This window comes from Pelophylax lessonae, assembly GCF_965119305.1.
Source record: "Pelophylax lessonae genome assembly, chromosome: 6".
Lineage (NCBI taxonomy): Eukaryota > Metazoa > Chordata > Amphibia > Anura > Ranidae > Pelophylax > Pelophylax lessonae.
Window position 1 is genome coordinate 99,606,178 of NC_138773.1, and position 19,985 is coordinate 99,626,162.

Here is a 19,985-nt window from a genome sequence, read left to right on the forward strand (position 1 = left end):
TTCTATTCATAGGGTCAATAAATTATAATTAACACATCAATCAACACACAGTATAACACAGTACAACAATCTACACATGTGATACACATTCTGAAGGCATTAAACTAAGTTTCCTTTACCTGGGGAAATGAAAAATGTTCTCCACAGCTTTTTGTCCCGAGTGACATCCCTTATTTCTTTGGTCATGTTCACTAGTCTACCCGCGACAGGTGGAACACGGCGAAAATCAAGAACCCTGCAAAAGAAAATCAAAGCTTGAAATGTCGTTTTTTTAAAAGCAAACTGAGATTTTTATTGCTGGAGATGACCACAGGCCATTATTCTACAGGCTTTATCCAACACTGACAATATTACTATTTCAAGGACATAAAATTTGATGGCGTGTATCAAGGGATGCCTAATCCTTTAAGACTACTGCCACAGCTTAATCACAAACAGATCGGGAGATGGGAAATAACACAGCTATAACAGATTTCACAGCGGATGGGAGACATTTGTAAAAAATTAACAGAAATAAAATAATTTCTCTTAACACTATAATTTGTTGAAAAAGTGTCAACGTCTTGATTGTTAAGGCCATATCAGAATCACAAAATTAACAAATCTACACTATATTGTCAAAAGTAATGGGACGCTTTACACGCAGATGAACTTTAATGGCATTCCAGTATTAGTCCGTAGTGTTGAATATTGAGTTGGCCCATCCTTTGCCGCTATAACAGCTTCAACTCTTCTGGGAAGGCTGTCCACAAGGTTTAGGAGTGTGTCTATGGGAATGTTTGACCATTCATCCAGAAGCGCATTTGTGAGATCAGGCACTAATGTTGGACGAGAAGGCCTGGCACCCAGTCTCCACTCTAATTCATCCCAAAGGTGTTCTATCGGGTTGAGGTCAGGACTGTGCAGGCCAGTCAAGTTCCTCCACCACAAACTCACTCATCCATGTCTTTATGGACCTTGATTCTGCACAGAGTAGTCGCTCTGTAGCAGTAAAGCTACATGGGCCAGTCAGGAAGTGGTTAATAAAGTGCTGATTATTATCCAAACTAGTAGCCAATGGAGAATATTAGATATTAAATATAAATGACATGACAGTCAACCTGTGCATAAGAGAAGGAGAGTCAGTGGCGGTTTTAGGCATGGGCGAACGGGGCAGCCGCCCGGGGCAGCATTTTTTCATGACACGTGGGGGGCGGCATGACAGTGTTCCCCAACCCCCAGGCCGCGGACCAGTACCGGTCCGTGGATCAAATGGTACCGGGCCGCCTGAGGAACTTTGAATAATTTCACTGTGGCAGCCGAGCCGAGGCGCAGAGCATTGCTCCCCCTTGAGCCCGCCCATTGTGTGACAATAGCGAATGAAAATTCGCTATTGTCACACTGATCCTCCTCCTGGCCAATCAGGGAACGGGTCCTCCCGCTTCCTGATTGGCCGAAAGGCAAACCCCACGCCATTGGCCAAGGAGGAGGCGCCGCGGGAGGACTGAGGAGACGCGGGGAATCCGGGGACTGAACTGAAGAGAAGTGAGGTAAGTGCACGGACGGGTCTCGCGGGGGGAACGCTGGCGCTCTGCATTGAAAGGTGGCACGCTGGCATCTCTACATTGAAAGGGAGCAATGCTGTGGCACTCTGCATATATAGGGGGCATTTTTGTGGCACTCTGCATTTATTGGGGGCAATGCTGTGGCACCCTGCATATATTGGGGGCATTGTTGTGGCACTCTGCATTTATTGTTATGTTGTCATGTTATTTTTTTTGTTTTGGGGGGGGGGCGCCGGGGGGGAGTCTTGCCCGGGTAGCAATTTAATGTAGAACCACCACTGAGGAGAGTCGTGCAATTTCCTAATGTAAATAGGGCCCTTTCATGCTGGTGCTCTTTTGCCAAAACGTTCCTTTCCAGTGCGACAAAAATGCATGAAAATTGTTCTTCTTTAAATCTTTTGTAACTGTTGACATTAGTGTGCTGCATTTGTGCTGTGTTTTGAAAAGTTCTACATGCAGCATTTTTGGTGTGCACTTCCCCAAAAATGCATCTTCCATTGTAATTCAATAGGAGCGCACCAGAAGTGCATCAAAAACGCACATGTGCTTTGTTTTTGGTGAATTTTTGAGTCAAATGTCTGAGATTCACAGGTACAAAAATGCATTGAAAATGCAAAACACATACCGCGTTTTTAAGGGCCCCAGTGTGAAAGCGGCCTTAGGGTTAGACAGGTGCAGACTACTCTATATGTGTTGGGGCAACTGCTAGGAGTGACAGGGAAAGTAGGGTTTTATTGTCCCCTGTATTCATACTGGCTACAATAAAAAGCTGCCAAAACTGTGATTTCTAACAAGACTGGAAGTGATGTCACCAGACCCAAAAGTGACATAAAAAGAACCTGAAACTGACATTCCCAAAAATTCCCATTATATAAAGCAAGATTGGGAACCACTCTGTACCAATTTTTTTTTCAGTTGTACTTTTAGTCGGACACTAATTGAAAATTTTTTATACTTTTTGGGGACCAGTGACACTAATACAGTGATCAGTGCTAAAAATGCACTGTCACTATACTATTGACACTGGCTGGGAAAGGGGTTAACATCAGGGGCAATCAAAGGATTAAATGTTTTCCTAGCCAGTGCTTGTGTACTGTGGGGGAGGTGCTTTTACTAAGGGAAGGCATAGATCCGTCTCCCTGCTTTGCAGGAACACAGGATCAATGCCTTCCCTACTGACAGAATGGCAATCTGCCTTGTTTATATAGGCAGACAGATCGCCATTCTGCCTATGGAACGAAAAATTGGCAGGGGGCCGGTGGACATCGAGTCCGCAGTACGCTCCGCTTGGCTCCCACTATGTGTGATCACAGCGGAAGCGATCAACAATACCTGTTGATCCTGCAAAATTCCAGCATAATCCTACGCACATTGCTGTCATACACAAAAGTAGTCTTATCAGCTCTCCAGGGTTTTCCCTTGGACTAGAAAATACTGCTTCCTGTAAAGAAGGAGAGGGGAGGTATTCTGTAGTCCAGGAAGAGAACTGAGCAGGGATGACACCAATCCTTCCAAAGTAGTAAAGGCATTATTTTCTCAGCTCACAACAGCAAAATAGGAATTGGGTGCATTTCTGCCAGGATCAACAGATATTTTTCCTTAAATACAGAGCCTTTAAGGCTCTGTTCACATCTAGGCATTTCGGAACTTCTTTTGAGCGATAGGCGTCAAGGTGACAATTGGAGCAAAATTGAAAACAACGTAACTGTACGTTACTTTGTGTAGCAGATAGTGGGGGCGCACCGGTCGCCAGAGGCATGCGCATGCAAAGACTGGCTTGAGAGGGAGCCAATCAGTGGATCCGGCGGACGCGATGTCTGCCGGGAGCCCGCAATCGCTCCCCATGGAGACAGAACGGCAGTCTGCAGATGTAAACAAGGCTCACAGCTGTTCTGTCAGTGATGAACACAGGGATCCTGTGTTTCACCTATTTAGGAACACAGGTCTCTGTGTTCATCCAGTGGGTAAATCCCCCACACAGTTAGAAAGCACCCCGTAGGCTCACATTTAACCCTTTGATCGCCCCGGGTGCTAACCCCTTCCCTGCCAGTGTCATTATTACAGTAACAGTGCATATTTTTAGCACTGATTACAGTAGTAATGTCACTGGTCCCCCCAAAAGAGTCAAAAGTGTCAGTTAGGTGTCCAATCGGCCCTCCCACAATGTCGCAGTTCCGCTAAAAATCGCTGATTGCCACCATTACTAGTAAAAAAAAAAAAAATGACATAAATATTTCCCCTAGTTAGTAGACGCGATAACTTTTGCGCAAATCAATCAATATACACTTATTGGGGTTTTTTTTTTTTTACCAAAAATATGTAGCAGAGTACATATTGGCCTAAATTGATGAAAAATTTTGATTTTTAAATTTTATTTTATTGGAAATGTTTTTAGCAAAAAGTAAAAAATATTGTTTTTTTTTTTTCCAAAATTTGTTTATAGCAAAAAAAAGAAAAAGCGCAGAGGTGATCAAATACCACCAAAAGAAAGCTCTATTTGTGGGAAAAGGACATCAATTTTATCTGGGTACAGCGTCGCACGACTGCGCAATTGTCAGTTAATGTAATGCAGTGCCAAATCGCAAAAAATAGCCTGGTCATTAACGGGGTAAAACCTTTGGGTCCTTAAGTGGTTAAATAATAAGAATTCCATAATATTCACAGCAAGGCAATGCGCATACATATGCCTAGCATTGCTAGCGCAGCAAACCCTTATATTATTAGCCAGTCTTATGTATCTGCATATGGTGCCGTAATTAGCATTGCCTGGGTCAGCGATAGAACTATTACAATTATCCTGGTATCTGTGTCTGCTGACGTTTGATTCCCGCTTACAGGGCTGAGATTATTATCTGTCCCCCCTTTAAGTAGGAAGCTGATTGTGCGCTCCATCTGCTTGTGTTTGGCTTGATGCTGTATGAAATGTGGTCATTCTAAGCCGCACTCTCTGTAAATCATTGACATAGCTAAGAAGTTTATGATTTGTTGTTGGCCTTGCTGTGGTTTTATTATTCTCAGCTTTATTGTAGAAAACACACAAGCATGAAGCATTGGAACATACCGGTTTAGGGCAAATTTATAGATGGCAAATGTCTGTTAATTTCTATAGCTGGCAAAAGGACACAGAAAAAGCATAATCTATTGTGAAATGAGATCCTGGTTTTGTTTCATGTAGCACTGAGAATAAAACCCTCTGGGGATAAGAATTTAGAGGTGTTTTACTGAAACCAAAGGAAATGAAAGAAAAGGAAAGCAAAATACTGTATTGGTCCTGTTCAAAGATAATGATAGCTGCAATCTGGTTGGTTGTTTTGGTTTTGTATGAATTAACCACTTCTGGACCAGAAGATTTTCCCCGTTAATGACCAGGCCATTTTTTGCGATTCGGCACTGCGTTAATTTAACTGACAATTGCGCGGTCGTGCGACGCCGTACCAAAACAAAATTTACGTCCTTTTTTTCCCACAAACAGAGCTATAACATTTTTTTTACATTTTTTGCCAATTTGTTTTTTGCTACCTATGTTTGGTAAAAAAAAATCACAATAAGCATATTTTGATTGGTTTGTGCAAAAGTTATCGCGTTTACTAACTAAGGGAAAGATTTCTGCCATTTTTGGTGTTTTTTTTTTAACGAGTAATGGCGGCGATCTGCGTTTTTTTTTGCGGGACTGCGACATTGCGGTGGACAGATCGGACCCTTGACTGACATTTTTGACACTTTTGGGGGTACCAGTGACATTACTACAGTAATCAGTGCTATAAATATGCACTGTTACTGTAAAAATGACACTGGCAGGGAAGGGGTTAATTTTATTGGAGAGGGAGGGGTTAATGTATGCCTGGTGCTTACTAACGTGTGTGGGGGGAGGTGACTGAGTGACACAGGGACAGATCCAGGGTTCAGTTATGCTGAACCCTGCAATCTGCCACTGTCTGTCACTTAGGAGATCCACCCGCTTTGTTTACACAAGCGGGCGGATCTCCGGACTCGATTCCCCGACGATCAGGGAAAAGTGGCGGTGATCACCGCCACTCCTCCCCTGGCCTGACTCCCGCTGTGACTGAATACATCGGGAGCGAGCCTCCGGCGGCGCGCGCCGTCCACAAGGGGAGGAGTCCAGCGACGTAGGTACGTAGGTACGTCGCTGGACGGGAACGAGCCACTTTGCCGCAGTACAGTCAACTTGACTGGTCGACAAGTGATTAATATCCTTTTTTTCCCCACAAATAAAGCTTTCTTTTGGTGGTATTTGATCACCTGTGCAATTTTTATTTTTTGCGCTATAAACAAAAAAAGAGCGACAATTCTAAAAAAAAAAAAAAAAAAAAACAATATTTTTCACTTTCTGCTATATAACATTCCCAATAAAATAAATGAAACATCAAAATTCTTCATTTTTTTTAGGCCAATTTGTATTCTGTTACATTTTTTTGGTAAAACAATACCCAATAAGCGTATTTTGATTGGTTTGGGCAAAAGTTATCGCGTCTACAAATTTATGTCATTTTTAGTTTTTAATTTTTTTTTTTACTTGTAATGGCGGTGATCAGAGATTTTTAACGGGGCTGCGACATGGTGGCGAACAGATCGGACCCTTAACTGACATTTTTGGGGGGGACCAGTGACATTACTACAGTAATTAATGCTAAAAACTTGCACTGTTACTTTAATAATGACACTGGCAGGGAAGGGGTTAACTTGGGGGCAATTCAAGGGTTAAATGTATGCCTAGGGGGTGTTTTCTAACTGTTAGGGGATGGGCTTGTGAAATCAACACAGAGACATGTGATCCTAAATAGGAGGACACAGGCGCTATGTATTGATTCCTGAGAGAACAACGGTCTGCCATGTTTACAACAGCAGACTGCAGTTATCTCTCCATTGGAAGCGATCGCGGGTGCCCGGCAGCAATCGCGTCTGCCAGCCCCGTAAAAAAGCTTCCTCGCTGGCAAATGGGTATCCGTGCGTGCCTCCGGTGGCACATGCGCCCCCAGGATCGCTACCGCGGATGTCCGTACAGGTATGCCCATTCACGCAGCCGAGCCAGCCTGCCGCAGTATATCTGCTGTGGGCGGTCGGCAATCGGTTAAACGATTAAATGTCCTATTTTGTACCCAAGACCTCAATTCTTTATGTTAGATGCATCTGATCATAATTATGTCATTGTTTACAGAATCTTAATTTTATCCACTCGAGGAGGGTTCTGTTGGAGTCTGCCTGCTCAGCGAGGAATCTGTCCGTTGATCCCCGCTGAGCAGGCGGATAGCTGGTCGGTGTCCGCTCCACTTATGCAGAGCAGATACAGACACAGCCCGATCTCCTCTATGGGTGGTCTTATGTAAACGGTCCGTTTACACCTGGCTGCCATCCAATCCGCCAGAAGCATGCGGAACGAATACCCAGCTATCTGGTTTTAGTGGAGAGGATCGGATGTAGGCGGGTGTCATCGGGCACATGTCCTTTGACACCAATCCTTAGAGGAGACTAGAGGGTCCAATCAGATCCACCTAAAAAACGTACAGGCGGAACCAATCGGTCCGCCCATGTGAAAGGGTCCCTAAACTCCATATCAAGTATTGTAATGCTGGAACCTCTGGCACAAAGCATAACAAAGTCTCTGATCCCCAATGCAGTTCAAAAGTACAGCTTGGTCCACAATTGCAGAATTACAGGAAGCCAGAACAAAGACGGCATGCTGGTACTTATACAAGCTGTATTTAAAAATACTAAATATTCTCTATTTTTAGGATGGAGATTACCAGATTATATTGAGTTGGTTTACAGTATATCTACCCAGAGTTCAACTAGATACACTTTATAGAAGCAAGGTTTCTAAACCATGGTTGAGCATTAATGTGCATTGAGGCTAGTGTAGATCGGTTTAGGTGGGAAAACGGCAGAATGATTTTGACATTGGTCTGAGAAGCTTCTGAGATTATTCCAAAATTCATTGCAGGCGCAGTTGACTTGGAGTTGATCTGCATTCATTTGTGTGTTTGCATTCCTATTAGCTTGTATAGGAAAGAAGCAGTTCTGAAGTAAACAATGGTGCTTAAAGCCTAACTTTAGCTTTTTTTAAATATCAGCACAAGGGACAGTTGCTTACATTCAATGAGACGTGTTCCTTGTGTTACTGGCTGATGTCCTTATTGAAATCTTCTATGTTCCCCCCCGCTGCAGGTTTAATACCGCTTAAGTGACGACTATGCCTACCCTTTCCACCCCTCCCCCTTCATTAATACAAGCTGTACTATAGCTGCCATCAATGTAAAGTGCTCTATTAAAGAGGTTGTAAACCAAATTTTTTTTTTCACCCTGAAAGAGAAAGACATAATGAGCTAGTATGCATCGCAATACGCATCGCGATGCATACTAGCTCATTATGAAATACTTACCTTAGAACTAGCCCCCGCCGTGCCGCCCGCTTACCTCTATGACGGGCAACATGTCCAGTCGCCCGTCTTCCCGGGATCACGGCATCCAGCCATCTGATTGGCCGGAGCCGCGGTGACGTCACTCCCGCACTCGCGCGTGAGAGCCGACAGTCACGGCACGGGGCACTGAAGGAACGGCACCAGCTGCCGTTCCTTCAGAGCGCATGCGCCAGTGACGTCACTGGCGGCATGTAAGGTAAATATCTCCTAAACGGTACATGTTTAGGAGATATTTACAGTACCTATAGGTAAGTATCATAGGCTTACCTATCATAGGCTTACCTATAGGTACAACTTGCAGAGGAGGGTTTACTTCCTCTTTAATACAAAGGGATGAATGGGCGGCACAGTGGAGTAGTGGTTAGCACTTTCACCTAGCAGCAAGAGGGTCGCTGGTTCAAATCCCAACCACGACACTACCAGCCTGGAGTTTGCATGTTCTCCCTGTGCCTGCGTGGGTTTCCTCCCACATTCCAAAGACATGCTGATAGGTTAATTGGATCCTGTATAAAAAATTGGCCCTACTATGTATGTATGAATGTGAGTTAGGGACCTTAGATTGTAAGCTCCCTGAGGGCAGGGACTGATGTGAATGTGCAATGTATTTGTAAAGCGCTGCGTAAATTGACAGCGCTATATAAGAACCTGAAATAAATAAATGAGAGGTCTACCTCCTTCATAGAGAGCTTCTACAGTATGAAAGGAGGAGGTGGGCGAAAAGCATGGGCATAATTGGAACTCTTGTTGAAGGCCTTTGATAAATCCAGTGGTTGTATAAACTCCCCATAACACTGGAAGATTATGGCTGGGAGGGGGGAGCACAGAATGAAGACAGCAGGTACCAGTACATTGACTTTTTCCCATTAAATGTAAGTACCATCCCTTATGCTGATTTTTTTTTTTTTATTTTAACTAAACTTGAGCTTTAAACTTATCACATGTCCATATGTAGAAACATGATAGATTCCTTTTAAACAAAAGTTACCAAATCAATAGCAGGATTTTTCCTATCTTAACAAGCACAGGAGAAAGCGTCAATGTTACACAGTGTTAGGTTTAAATTAATGGTAGCCCAACACAGTAGTTTTTAAAAGATCTGTTCAGTTAATATATCAGAAACATGGGACACATCGGGACTTTTTGGTAATGTTCAGCTTTAGAATCTGCATGATCGGTTGGTGGGACTGCATGACAGGTAGAATAGACCTGTAATTCTTTAATACATAAAAACAGTACTGTAATTATTAGTTATTTACCTGTCCAAGTGAAAGGCAGCAATTTCAGAATTATGGCGTTCATAGTCTGAAAAGTAGAAGAAGTCGGGAGGGGTCTCCTGTTCTCTTTTTTGCCTGGAATGACAAGAAAACATTTACACATTATTAATATCCTGCTGCATTGGGTAAATGATTTCTGATGCACAAATATGTGTGATATGCGTCATTATGGCAATGTTCAGTATTCCAAATGCATTCCTTTTTTGGCACAGCACCCTTGAGTAAACACTAAAAGGGCCATGACACATGTCATATAACAAACCTTATCTGCTTCACTTTCAGCTATCCTGTTTTTCATATAATTCTACTGAATGTTAATGCAGCAGATATAGGGAACAAAAAAATGAATGCAGTGAAAAAAAAAAAAGAAAAATGAATGCAGTGAAAAAGTAAAAAAAAAAACTGCTTTATCACATACAGAAATACAGAATGTAATATGTATTTTGCCAAACTGACTACGAGTACGACTGTGATTATGTTAATCCACATAACGGCCAATGCAGTTACTGCTAACATACTTTATCCTCCAAGCACCCAACAGAAACACCACCCCACATTAGAATAAGCCAACAGTGGTACAAAACGTATTCCAATGGTTTATTCCAGTGGTTTCCAAACTACAGCCAGCAGGGCCGGATGAAGCCCTTTACCTGTCTTTAACTGGCCCTTGGGGCACTATAAATGAAGGTGACCATTTTTTTCAAATTAAATCTAAAGGTACACTGTCCACAGACAAGGACCTAAAGGGGTATGGTTAGATAATACCTGAGCCTACTTTGCTATAGATAAAGAGTGCAGGTCCAGGCGTGCACTGCAGATCACCATTACACGTGCAATGCAGTAAATAATCCATATCTTTACCTCCTGCAACAAAGTCTGCGCAAGCCGAGAGGAGAGGGACTGGGAAGACCATGTAAATTCGGCATGTGACAGCATCAATAACCCCAGGCACAGCCAGGAGCAGACACACTCCTCCCCTCCGTCTTCCAGCTCCAGACCAATCACAGGAATTTTGCTAAATTACAATGCAGCTAAATGGGCCGGAGACACTATTACTAAAGCTGGAAAGAAATTGGGGACACAATATTTTACCAGGGGACAAAACTGGGGATGCTTTTTTTCCTGGGGCCAGCCTCCTAAAATCAGGGACTGCCCCCGGAACCTGGGGAGGTCTGGTCACCCTACTATAAATCCCACTGACACCAATGATAGAACACTATTCCTCCCAATGACACAAATGATTGAGCATTATTCCTCACAATGACACCAATAATGGGGGACTATACTTCCTACTGACACCAATGATGGAGCACCATTCCTCCGGCTGACACCAATTATGGAGAATTATTTCTTCCATTGAAACCAACAATAGAACACTATTCCTCCTAATGACACAAATGATGTAGCATTATTCCTCCCAATGGCACAAATGATGTAGCATTATTCCTCCCAATGACACAAATAATGCTGCACTATTTCTCTGAGTAACACCAATGATGGAGCACCATTCCTCTGACTGACACCAATGATGGAGCACCATTCCTCTGACTGACACAAATGATGGAGCACTATTCCTCCCACTGACACCAATGAATGAACACTATTCCTCCCAATGACATAAAAAATGGGGCACTATGCCCATGGAAACCAATGACAGAACACTATTCATCCCAATGACACCAATGATGGAGCATTATTCCTCCCAATGACACTAATGATGGAGCATTATTCCTCCCAATGACACAAATAATGCTGCACTATTTCTCTGAGTAACACCAATGATGGAGCACCATTCCTCTGACTGACACCAATGATGGAGCACTATTCCTCTGACTGACACCGATGATGGAGCACTATTCCTCTCGCTGAAACCAACACTAGAACACTATTCCTCCCACTGACATCAATGATGGAGCACCATTCCTCTGACTGACACCAATGATGGAGCATTATTCCTCTCACTGAAACCAACACTAGAACACTATTCCTCCCACTGACATCAATGATGGAGCACCATTCCTCTGACTGACACCAATGATGGAGCATTATTCCTCTCACTGAAACCAACACTAGAACACTATTCCTCCCACTGACATCAATGATGGAGCACCATTCCTCTCAATGAAACCAACACTAGAACACTATTCCTCACACTGACATCAATGATGGAGCACCATTCCTCTGACTGACACCAATGATGGAGCATTATTCCTCTCAATGTAACCAACACTAGAACACTTTTCCTCCCACTGACATCAATGATGGAGCACCATTCCTCTGACTGACACCAACGATGGAGCACTATTCCTCTCACTGAAACCAACACTAGAACACTATTCCTCCCACTGACGTCAATGATGGAGCACCATTCCTCTGACTGACACCAATGATGGAGCATTATTCCTCCCACTTACAGTGACGCTTACTATTACTACCAATGACACCAATGATAGAGTGGTATTCAGATTTAGATTCAGAATACTTTATTGATCCCAAAGGGAAATTATTGCAACACATACCACACTTAACAAAGACAACACAAGATCACAACAACCAAAAGAAGACACAAAGAAATAAAATTCTCAATAACAGCCAAGACCCCCGAAAAAAACAAAAACAACACTCTAATAAACAATCTATACAATTACAATATTCCCCCCTATATTAAAATCCCCCCCCCTATGACACCAACAATGGGGCACTATTTGTCCTACTGACAGCAATTACAGGGTGTCCATTTACATTTGACTGCCCATAGATGTGTGGGGAGCTTCCAATTGGATCCATCTGAAAAACGAATAGGTGGACCTAATCGGAAAGTCCATGTGAAAGGGGCCATAGAGGGATCATGTCCTAGATTAGCTATTAGGTGGTTTCCCAAGGTAACTAAAAATATAATGCTTTAAAAAAACTCTAATAGCCCTAACTCTAATAATCCATAGTTTCATGGAAAAAAAAAAAAAAAAAAAAAAACCTTGAATCTTTTAATGGAATGTCTTGGTCTTGGGTTAAAAGGCGCTGCTTAATCTTGACAGTTTAGCCAGCTGTGGAATCTGTAATTGTGCCTCGGTGCTCCATAACTGACATATGGGACAATCATTAAATCACCGCAGGAACAGTACATTCTCGCAAATTTCTTCCATCTATTAGCTGCCTGCAGCTCTGTGCACTTATACTATATACATCATTAACTTTGGCTCTTTAAAAAAATTCTCCTTTCCTGGTTTATTATCCCGCACTCTTCAGCTTGTTTGTGTAAATCTTCCTGAGACATCAAAACAATACTTTTTACAAGTGATGGCTGCAGCACATTTAAGGCTGCTGCGCTTTCCGGCTTGAAGAATTTCGTCAACCCTCTTGTCATTATTTTTGCTGCAAAGGGTGCCAGAAGACTTGTATTTCAAAACGGCTAAACAGGACGGAATAGCGCACTGATAGAAGCACAATAACAACGTAACATTTTATCGCAGGTGACAGCCTACTGATGCTCAGATTTTTTCCCAGTTTTAAAGTTTCTTTATAAGTAATTAGAACCAAAAAAAAAAGGTGTAAAACTTTTTTGCTATTTTTTATGCACAAATTACATTAATTATATGGTGCCGTAAAAAAACGCAAAATACTGTGGTAAGCTTAAAGTATTTGTTTTGAGTAGAAGCACACTGAGAAAAATTACTAACAGCACTTTGCTAGATGAAGACAGGGCTTAGACCCCATTCAGATGGCGCCGACACTCAAAGCCATGAATGAACACCTCGCTTGTACAACTTTTACCATCAGGTACTGCGTGCAGGCAGGCTCATTCATGTCTATTGGGATGCAAGGGCTGCACGAACACAGCCACTCATCTCAATGTGAGGTCCATGCGGGTGAGCAGTTCCCAATGCAGTTGGTCTGTGCTTGGGGACACTCACCCACACTCATACATCTGTCAACGTGGGATGAGCTGCTGTGTCCGTGCAGCCGCTGCTTCCATTAGACAAGGAATGGTTCTATGCAGAGTTACACCACTACTTGCATAAACCCATGCATACGTAGTTAGGAACCCCTGTGCACAGAACATCGGCATCCAGCAGAACTTCTATTACCTGAAAACCCAGAAGAAAGTTCTAAAATTTGAGGTAAATTCCTCTCCAAGCCCCAATTCACACTTGCGGTTCTCGAGCTTAGCGTGTTTTTTTTCACCTGAAAATGCATGCTTTTGAAATGGTTTCCATACCATTTCAAGCTTCAGTCATTTTGGTTTTGGCCTGTAGGACATACATTGACCTTCCGGTCTATTTTTTGTGTGGTGTTGTGAAGCTATCAGCACTCTAAATTTCTTCCCAGGCCCTCTGTCGCTTACCACAGTTCTCGTAAAGGAAAAGGATGGCCCGAACACCCCCCTGCTAGGTTCGCAACAGAACATCTCAAAGAGGGAAAAAGTTCTAGCGAACATGCCAACTCTATTAAAGTCTATGGGACACGAACATGAAAAATCAAAAGTCCTAATTTTAAAGGATTATCTGCAAGTTATTGCCAAAAAAGTGTATGGGGACCTGGGTACTGTCCTGTTTTAAAACAATCATTTTTACAGGAGCAGTAATTTTAATGATGCTTAAAATGAAACAATAAAAATGAAAAATTCCTTTAAATATTGTGCCCGGGGGCTTCTCTTAGTCTGCCTGTAAAGTGGCACATCTGTACGATATATGGAGCGTGCTTCAGCAATACTGATATTTCTAAAGGATAAAATGTCATTTAACCTCACTCACGGCTGTAATGTATTGCCAGCCAGGTCCCGGCAGTATAGATAAAAAAATGGCTTAGGTTCTCCCCCAGTCCATACAAGGCCCTTTAGGTCTGGTATGTATTTTAAGGGGAACCCCACGCCAAAATTTATAAAATAAAACGGCTTGGGGTCCCCCACAAAATCCATACCAGCCCCCTATCCGAGCATGCAGCCTGGCTGAACCATACCAGGCCACATGCCCTCAACATGTGGGGTGGGTGCTTTGGGGTGGGGGGGCTCCGCCCCCCCACCCCACAGCACCTTGTCCCTATATTGATGGGGACAAGGGCCTCTTCCCAACAACCCTGGGCTATGGTTGTTGGGGTCTGCGAGTGGGGGGGCTTATCAGCATCTGGAAGCCTCCTTTAACGAGGGGGCCCCCAGATCCCTCCCCCAAGTTAATGGGTATCGGGTACATCATACCCCTAACTATTCATCTAAGAAGTGTAAAAAAGTAAAAACCACAGAACCACGTCATGTGACGTCAGAAGGGGCAGTGCCACCGGTTGGCCCCACCCCTTGCCTGTAAAAGAACTGTCAAAGCTGAGGATCGGGCCGATGGTGAGTAGCCTCTGAAGTGTTTGGAATTTTTTTCTATTTTTCGGGTCCGGCGGGTGTCGTGATTCATAATGGATTTACATTGAGGGGCACTATTTTTTTTTTTTTAATAACAGACTTGTCAAAAACTGTGTTCTGTGGATTTTACTTTTTTACACTTATTTGGTGAATGGGTAGGGGTACTATATACCCGATACCCATTCACATGGGGGAGGGGCAGAATCAGGGGCCCCCTTGTTAAAGGGGGCTTCCAGATTCCAATAAGCCCCCCCATTCGCAGACCCTGACAACCACAGCCCAGGGTTGTCGGGAAGAGACCCTTGTCCCCACAAAGCACTCTCCCCATGTTGAGGGTAAGTGGCTTGGAATGGTTCAGGAGGGGGGGCGCTCACTCATCCCCCCCCCCCTTTCCTGGCCTACCAGGCTGCATGCTCAAAAAAGGGTCTGTTATTGACTCTGGGGGGGACTCCACGTTGTTTTTCTATTTTGGCGTGGAGTTCCCCTTAAAACCTATACCAGACCCAAAGGGCCTGGTATAGATTGGGGGGGGGGGGCACGCTGTTTTTTTTTTTTTAATTCTGTCATAGGTTTTCTCTTAACCACTTAAATATAGGGCACTTTCACCCCTTTCCTGCCCAGACCAATTTTCAGCTTTCAGTGCTCATTGTCATCAATGGGAAACCTTGGTCAGCTTGACATGACACTGCTTCCTGTCTTTAACATTGGCATCTATGGGAAATCTTGGTCAGCTTGGCATGGCACTGCTCCCTGTCTTTAACACTGGCGTCTTTAGAATATCTTGGTCAGTTTGGCATGGCACTGCTCCTGAACTATAAGTGACAGGGACACAAAACTTGGGGAACACTGAGAGGGGACCCAGAACTACAACATATCCATACATTTTAAAAGTGGGGTATGCCTGTACAGTACACTGACTGCACTAAACTGACTAAACTCACTATCCACTAACTACCTACCTAATCTCTATTGTAACACACTATACACGGCCACTGTGTAAGCAGCAGCCTTATATAGTGTGGGGTGTGGACTAAGCCCCTGAGCCATGATTGGCCAAAGGCACTCTGCCTTTGGCCAATCATGGCTCTGACAGGATACTGTGCTGTGATGTGATTGGCAAAAGCATACAGGTCAGGTGCATGCTTTGGCCGATCATCAGCAATCAATGCACTGCGCAGTGCATTATGGGGCACTCATTGGCTTCCCACTTTCCACTGAGCGCCCCATTTGTTTGTGTATTCGACTCGAACACAGAGCCCATCCCTAGTAAAAGGCATCACTGGGGTCATAGAGGTTCTTGTGGGTCCTCACCAGACAGATTAAAGTCTCCACATCCAGCATGGACACTCCTAAATCCTCCATTTTGTTCACAGAACCAAGTTTGTTAAGATGAGGAGGAGACAGGTACAAAAACACAGAAAAAATGTTCAAAAACATACTTAAATACTTAAGTCACACATTTTGAGGCGCTCCAAATGAAGGTTTGAAAAAAATGCATCACTCTGCTTGAAAAATACTCAAGTGCTTTTTCATGCATCAAGCAGCACCACTACGCTTAGCTGTGAACAAAAACCATTATATATAATGGGAATATTCATGTTGAGCATTGTTGAGCATTCAGGTGTAAATGGAGGCTTAGACACTTGTCACCAAAACAAGATTTAAGTTGCCCATATGTTAGTCAGATTTTTTAAAATTCTTAGTAGGTTGAACAAAAAAAAAACTGAACCAATTCCCTGATCCACACATTCAAGACGGATGGGAGAATCCTCCCCACTAAGCTATTGTATTCTGACTTCCCCCCAGTCGGAATACACTGATCAGAACCGCAGATAATAGCCTGCAGTGCTGATAGAATAGCTAAAATCCAACAGGGCGGGTGTATGAAATCCATTGATAGATGGACTTCTGTTCAGCCACAGCAACCATGCATGGATCTAAATTTTCAGCCAGTCCCTGCTGAACAATATATTTGGCCAGTCCCTGCTGATTATTGATCCATCTATGGGCAGCTTCACACTCATTTCTTGTTCTGGTGACAACTGTATAGTTTTGAATTTACTATATGTAATCGGAGCAGACAAAAACTAATAAAACAATACAACGCTGGTTGGCAAAAAAAAAACATATATCATAAAGTGGTCTTTTGTAAACGTTTTAAATTGAATAAAGCTCCTAACTTGGAAAAAAAACCTTTTAGGAATTACGGCAACAGTCTTTGAGAACATTTTATTCTATAATACCATAAATGTATTAGAGAAAAAAAAATGAAAGCGCTATAATTTACAGATTACAGACCCGCTGATTGTCATAAGCAATGGGAGCTTTGAATCACACAGCGTTTGCTTTTCTATCTGGCCTCAATGTTTGGAAAGACAAGCTACATGCTTATTGTTTTTAATGTATTTTGTGCAGTAGTGGAATAGTTACCAAATGTCCCTCTTTCTTTATTTTACAAATTGTCCTGTGTCTCCTATGTTTCACCAGGCAGGGGTAAGAACACCAAAACATGAGTCATGCCAACTTTTTTTTTTTATTACTTCTAATTTTTAAAGGCATGCTGCAAATGATGCAGTGACTTCTTTACTGTTATACTCAGGGCAGATCTAGTTTTCCCAGACAGCGCCCTCTACAGGGAATTTAGATAAGGTTATCTAATTTGCCATTTACGCCTTGGTTGCCCAGTGATTCTTTAAGGAGACCCGCTTCCACCGGATGTGATGAGGGAGAACCTGTGATGCCGACAGGACACCAGGAAGTGCCAGAAGCCACTGACACAGCCAGGACCCAGGGCTGTCTACACCTCTCCTGCCTCCCCTGCAGTTGTTCGGATGACTTTCAGTAAAGCCTGTTTTCCTATTACTCATGTGAGTGCATTACCTTTTATGCCAATAAAGGATTGTTTTAATACTACACTCAGGTGGAGCTGCTCTGTTCTCTCTCTTTTATTCTTTAAGGAGATGCTAAGCAAAATGCACATTAGTTGCAGTCATGTGCACTGCTCTATGCACACTACAAATCCCATATTACATAGTCCCTACATACAATGGGACTATAGAGAACAAACATAGCCACCCTCTAACAGAAATTCAGATCACAGCGGCAAAAAAAGGAGGAACCTTGTGGAGGAGACCGAGAGCAATAGAAGGAACTTTTTTTGAGTTTAGATTGCAAACTTTATTAGATTAAAAAAACTGGAACTGATTTACAACAGCTGGAGCAATCACAACTGGAGCAAATGGGAATTCACTGTTCATTTTGCAAATGATTCAAAGAATTTGGCTGGTTATACGTGATGACTTTTGCTCCAGTCTTTTTTCTATAAAGCAGCAATTAAAAAAATGTCAGGATGTGAATCCCAAATGAAAGAGCTTTCACCATAGTTTTTAACCCCCCTGGGGACCCATTGTATGGAGCACGTCTTATCCACAGCTTCATTGTGCTAAAAAAGGATATCTTTATTTGGTTTCTGCTGGCTGTAGCACCACCCCAGTCTAAAGCCCAATTTATAGCTGTCCCATAGGGAAGTTACAACACGGCACTGATCTCTACTCTTTATTCATTATCACTAAGCTGAACTGAATCCTGTATATGGCCCCTCAGCTATGTGTATGCTGTCTGTCACTGGCCCCTCAGCTCTGTTTGTACTGTTTTATTTTATTTTATTTATTTATTACAGGTACTTGTGCAGTACTATCACTTTACGCAGCGCTTTACATATATATTGTACATTCACATCAGTCCCTGACCTCAAGAACCTCAATCTAAGGTTGACTATGCTAACTCAGGAACTAAGGCAAAGTTCAATTTGGAACCAAGGGATCCCTGCAAAAGGTCCCCTGGGGGAGGGGAGCAGAGGTGGTATGTGTTCTGCAAGCATTTAAAAAGTATAGCAATATTTCTTCTCCTTTAAATCAGCAACTTGGCCTCAATGATCAAAGGTGAGCCTTACTGTCTTGGGCAGGGTTTTTATTTTAACCTTTATCTATAAATATTACATGAGGCCTCTCAGACATAAACTAGTAATTTAGCAATGCTAGTATTTGCCAAAGGGGCTGGTATGTTTGAGATGCTTTGTGAGCCAGTTTGAACATTTGTTTCTCTAATCTTTTGCAAAGGTGTTGCCAATCTCTGTCTTAAAGAATTACAAATTACAACAAACACTGACCTGAAGATTCCCATCAGCTAAAGGGATGGAGGTTACTGATTTCTAGCTTAGCGCCATACTCTGCCTCCAATTAATAAAGCAGCATAGAGTGGGGATGGCATTTTTTCTAATCTTGTATCATTTCATGTGTTTCTAAATTCTATTGCTTTTAACTGGGGAACATTTAGACAAATTAATGCAATGAGATTTTTTGCTGCTTCTCATTTCCATAAGCCCTTTAGTTCTCTACTTTGTTTCCATGCAATGAGGCATTTTACAGCTGAGAACATTATCAAGATAAATCCACCTCGGGTTCGCTATTCCTGCCTTTAATAAATATTGGGCATCCATGAGGTGGAAAAGCAATGTTTAGTTTATTTCAAACAGCATAAGTGCCATGTGTGGAACAATACCAGTCATGCTTTGGCTCTTTCACATCATTTAGACAGTAAGCAAAGCAGCCTCCATTAGCTATTAAATCTACTGTTGAAAATAAAAAAAAAAAAAAAAGAAAAAAGAAAAAGAAGAATTGTTTAGCTAGGTAATGCAGCTGGTGCTGGGAAATATTCCACCTTTTATACCTCTTCATTGTCTTCTATTTAAAGGAACCTGTTAATGGCACACTAAAGCCCATAAAACCTACAGTATGTCTGGGAAGACACAGAAGATAGCAAAAACATTTATTGATTGAGATAAAACCTTAGGACTTAATGCAGATGGATGTTTACATGGTCTTGAGTCTTGTAGTGTAAAACGTCTGGCGCCCACAGTGCCTTGTACAGCCGTCCATACAAGTAAATGACTGTACAGGGCCAGCTGCTTGTAAACGCCAATGGCTTCTGCATCAGCATTTACCTGCACATGTGTGTACAGCATATTTCCCTGAACAGGCCACTTTTGCAACAAGTACGATATCTGCGTATGTGTAGGTAAATCCTGTTGCCAAAGCATTCAGCATCTACAAGCCACTGGAATGCGTATAGCCCTTTAATTGTATGGGCAGCTGTATGTAGCACTATGGCTCCCTCGGTGCAGCCAAGCCCAGACAATTTATGCAAGAAGACACAAGAGCGTGTAAACATTCGTGTGCATGAGGTCTTATAGGGCAGTGGTCCTCAACTCTGGTCCTCGGGGCCCACTAACAGGCCAGATTTTAAGTATTACCTTGGGGAGATGCAGACTAGAATACTGCAATCACTGAGCAGCAAATGAGATCACCTGTGATGTCATTTAGTTATC

At 42.8% G+C, this 19,985-nt stretch overlaps 1 protein-coding gene across 1 annotated transcript in view; it reads right to left on the bottom strand.

The window, feature by feature from the left end:
• FAM20C (FAM20C golgi associated secretory pathway kinase) overlaps positions 1-19,985 on the bottom strand; it is a 303,400-nt gene that overhangs the window by 75,486 nt on the left and 207,929 nt on the right. The window contains exons 4-5 of the mRNA XM_082260651.1: positions 9,238-9,330; positions 120-235 (exon numbers count right to left, since the gene is read on the bottom strand). Coding sequence (XP_082116777.1) covers positions 120-235; positions 9,238-9,330 — 209 coding nt within the window. The remainder of the gene's footprint in view (positions 1-119; positions 236-9,237; positions 9,331-19,985) is intronic.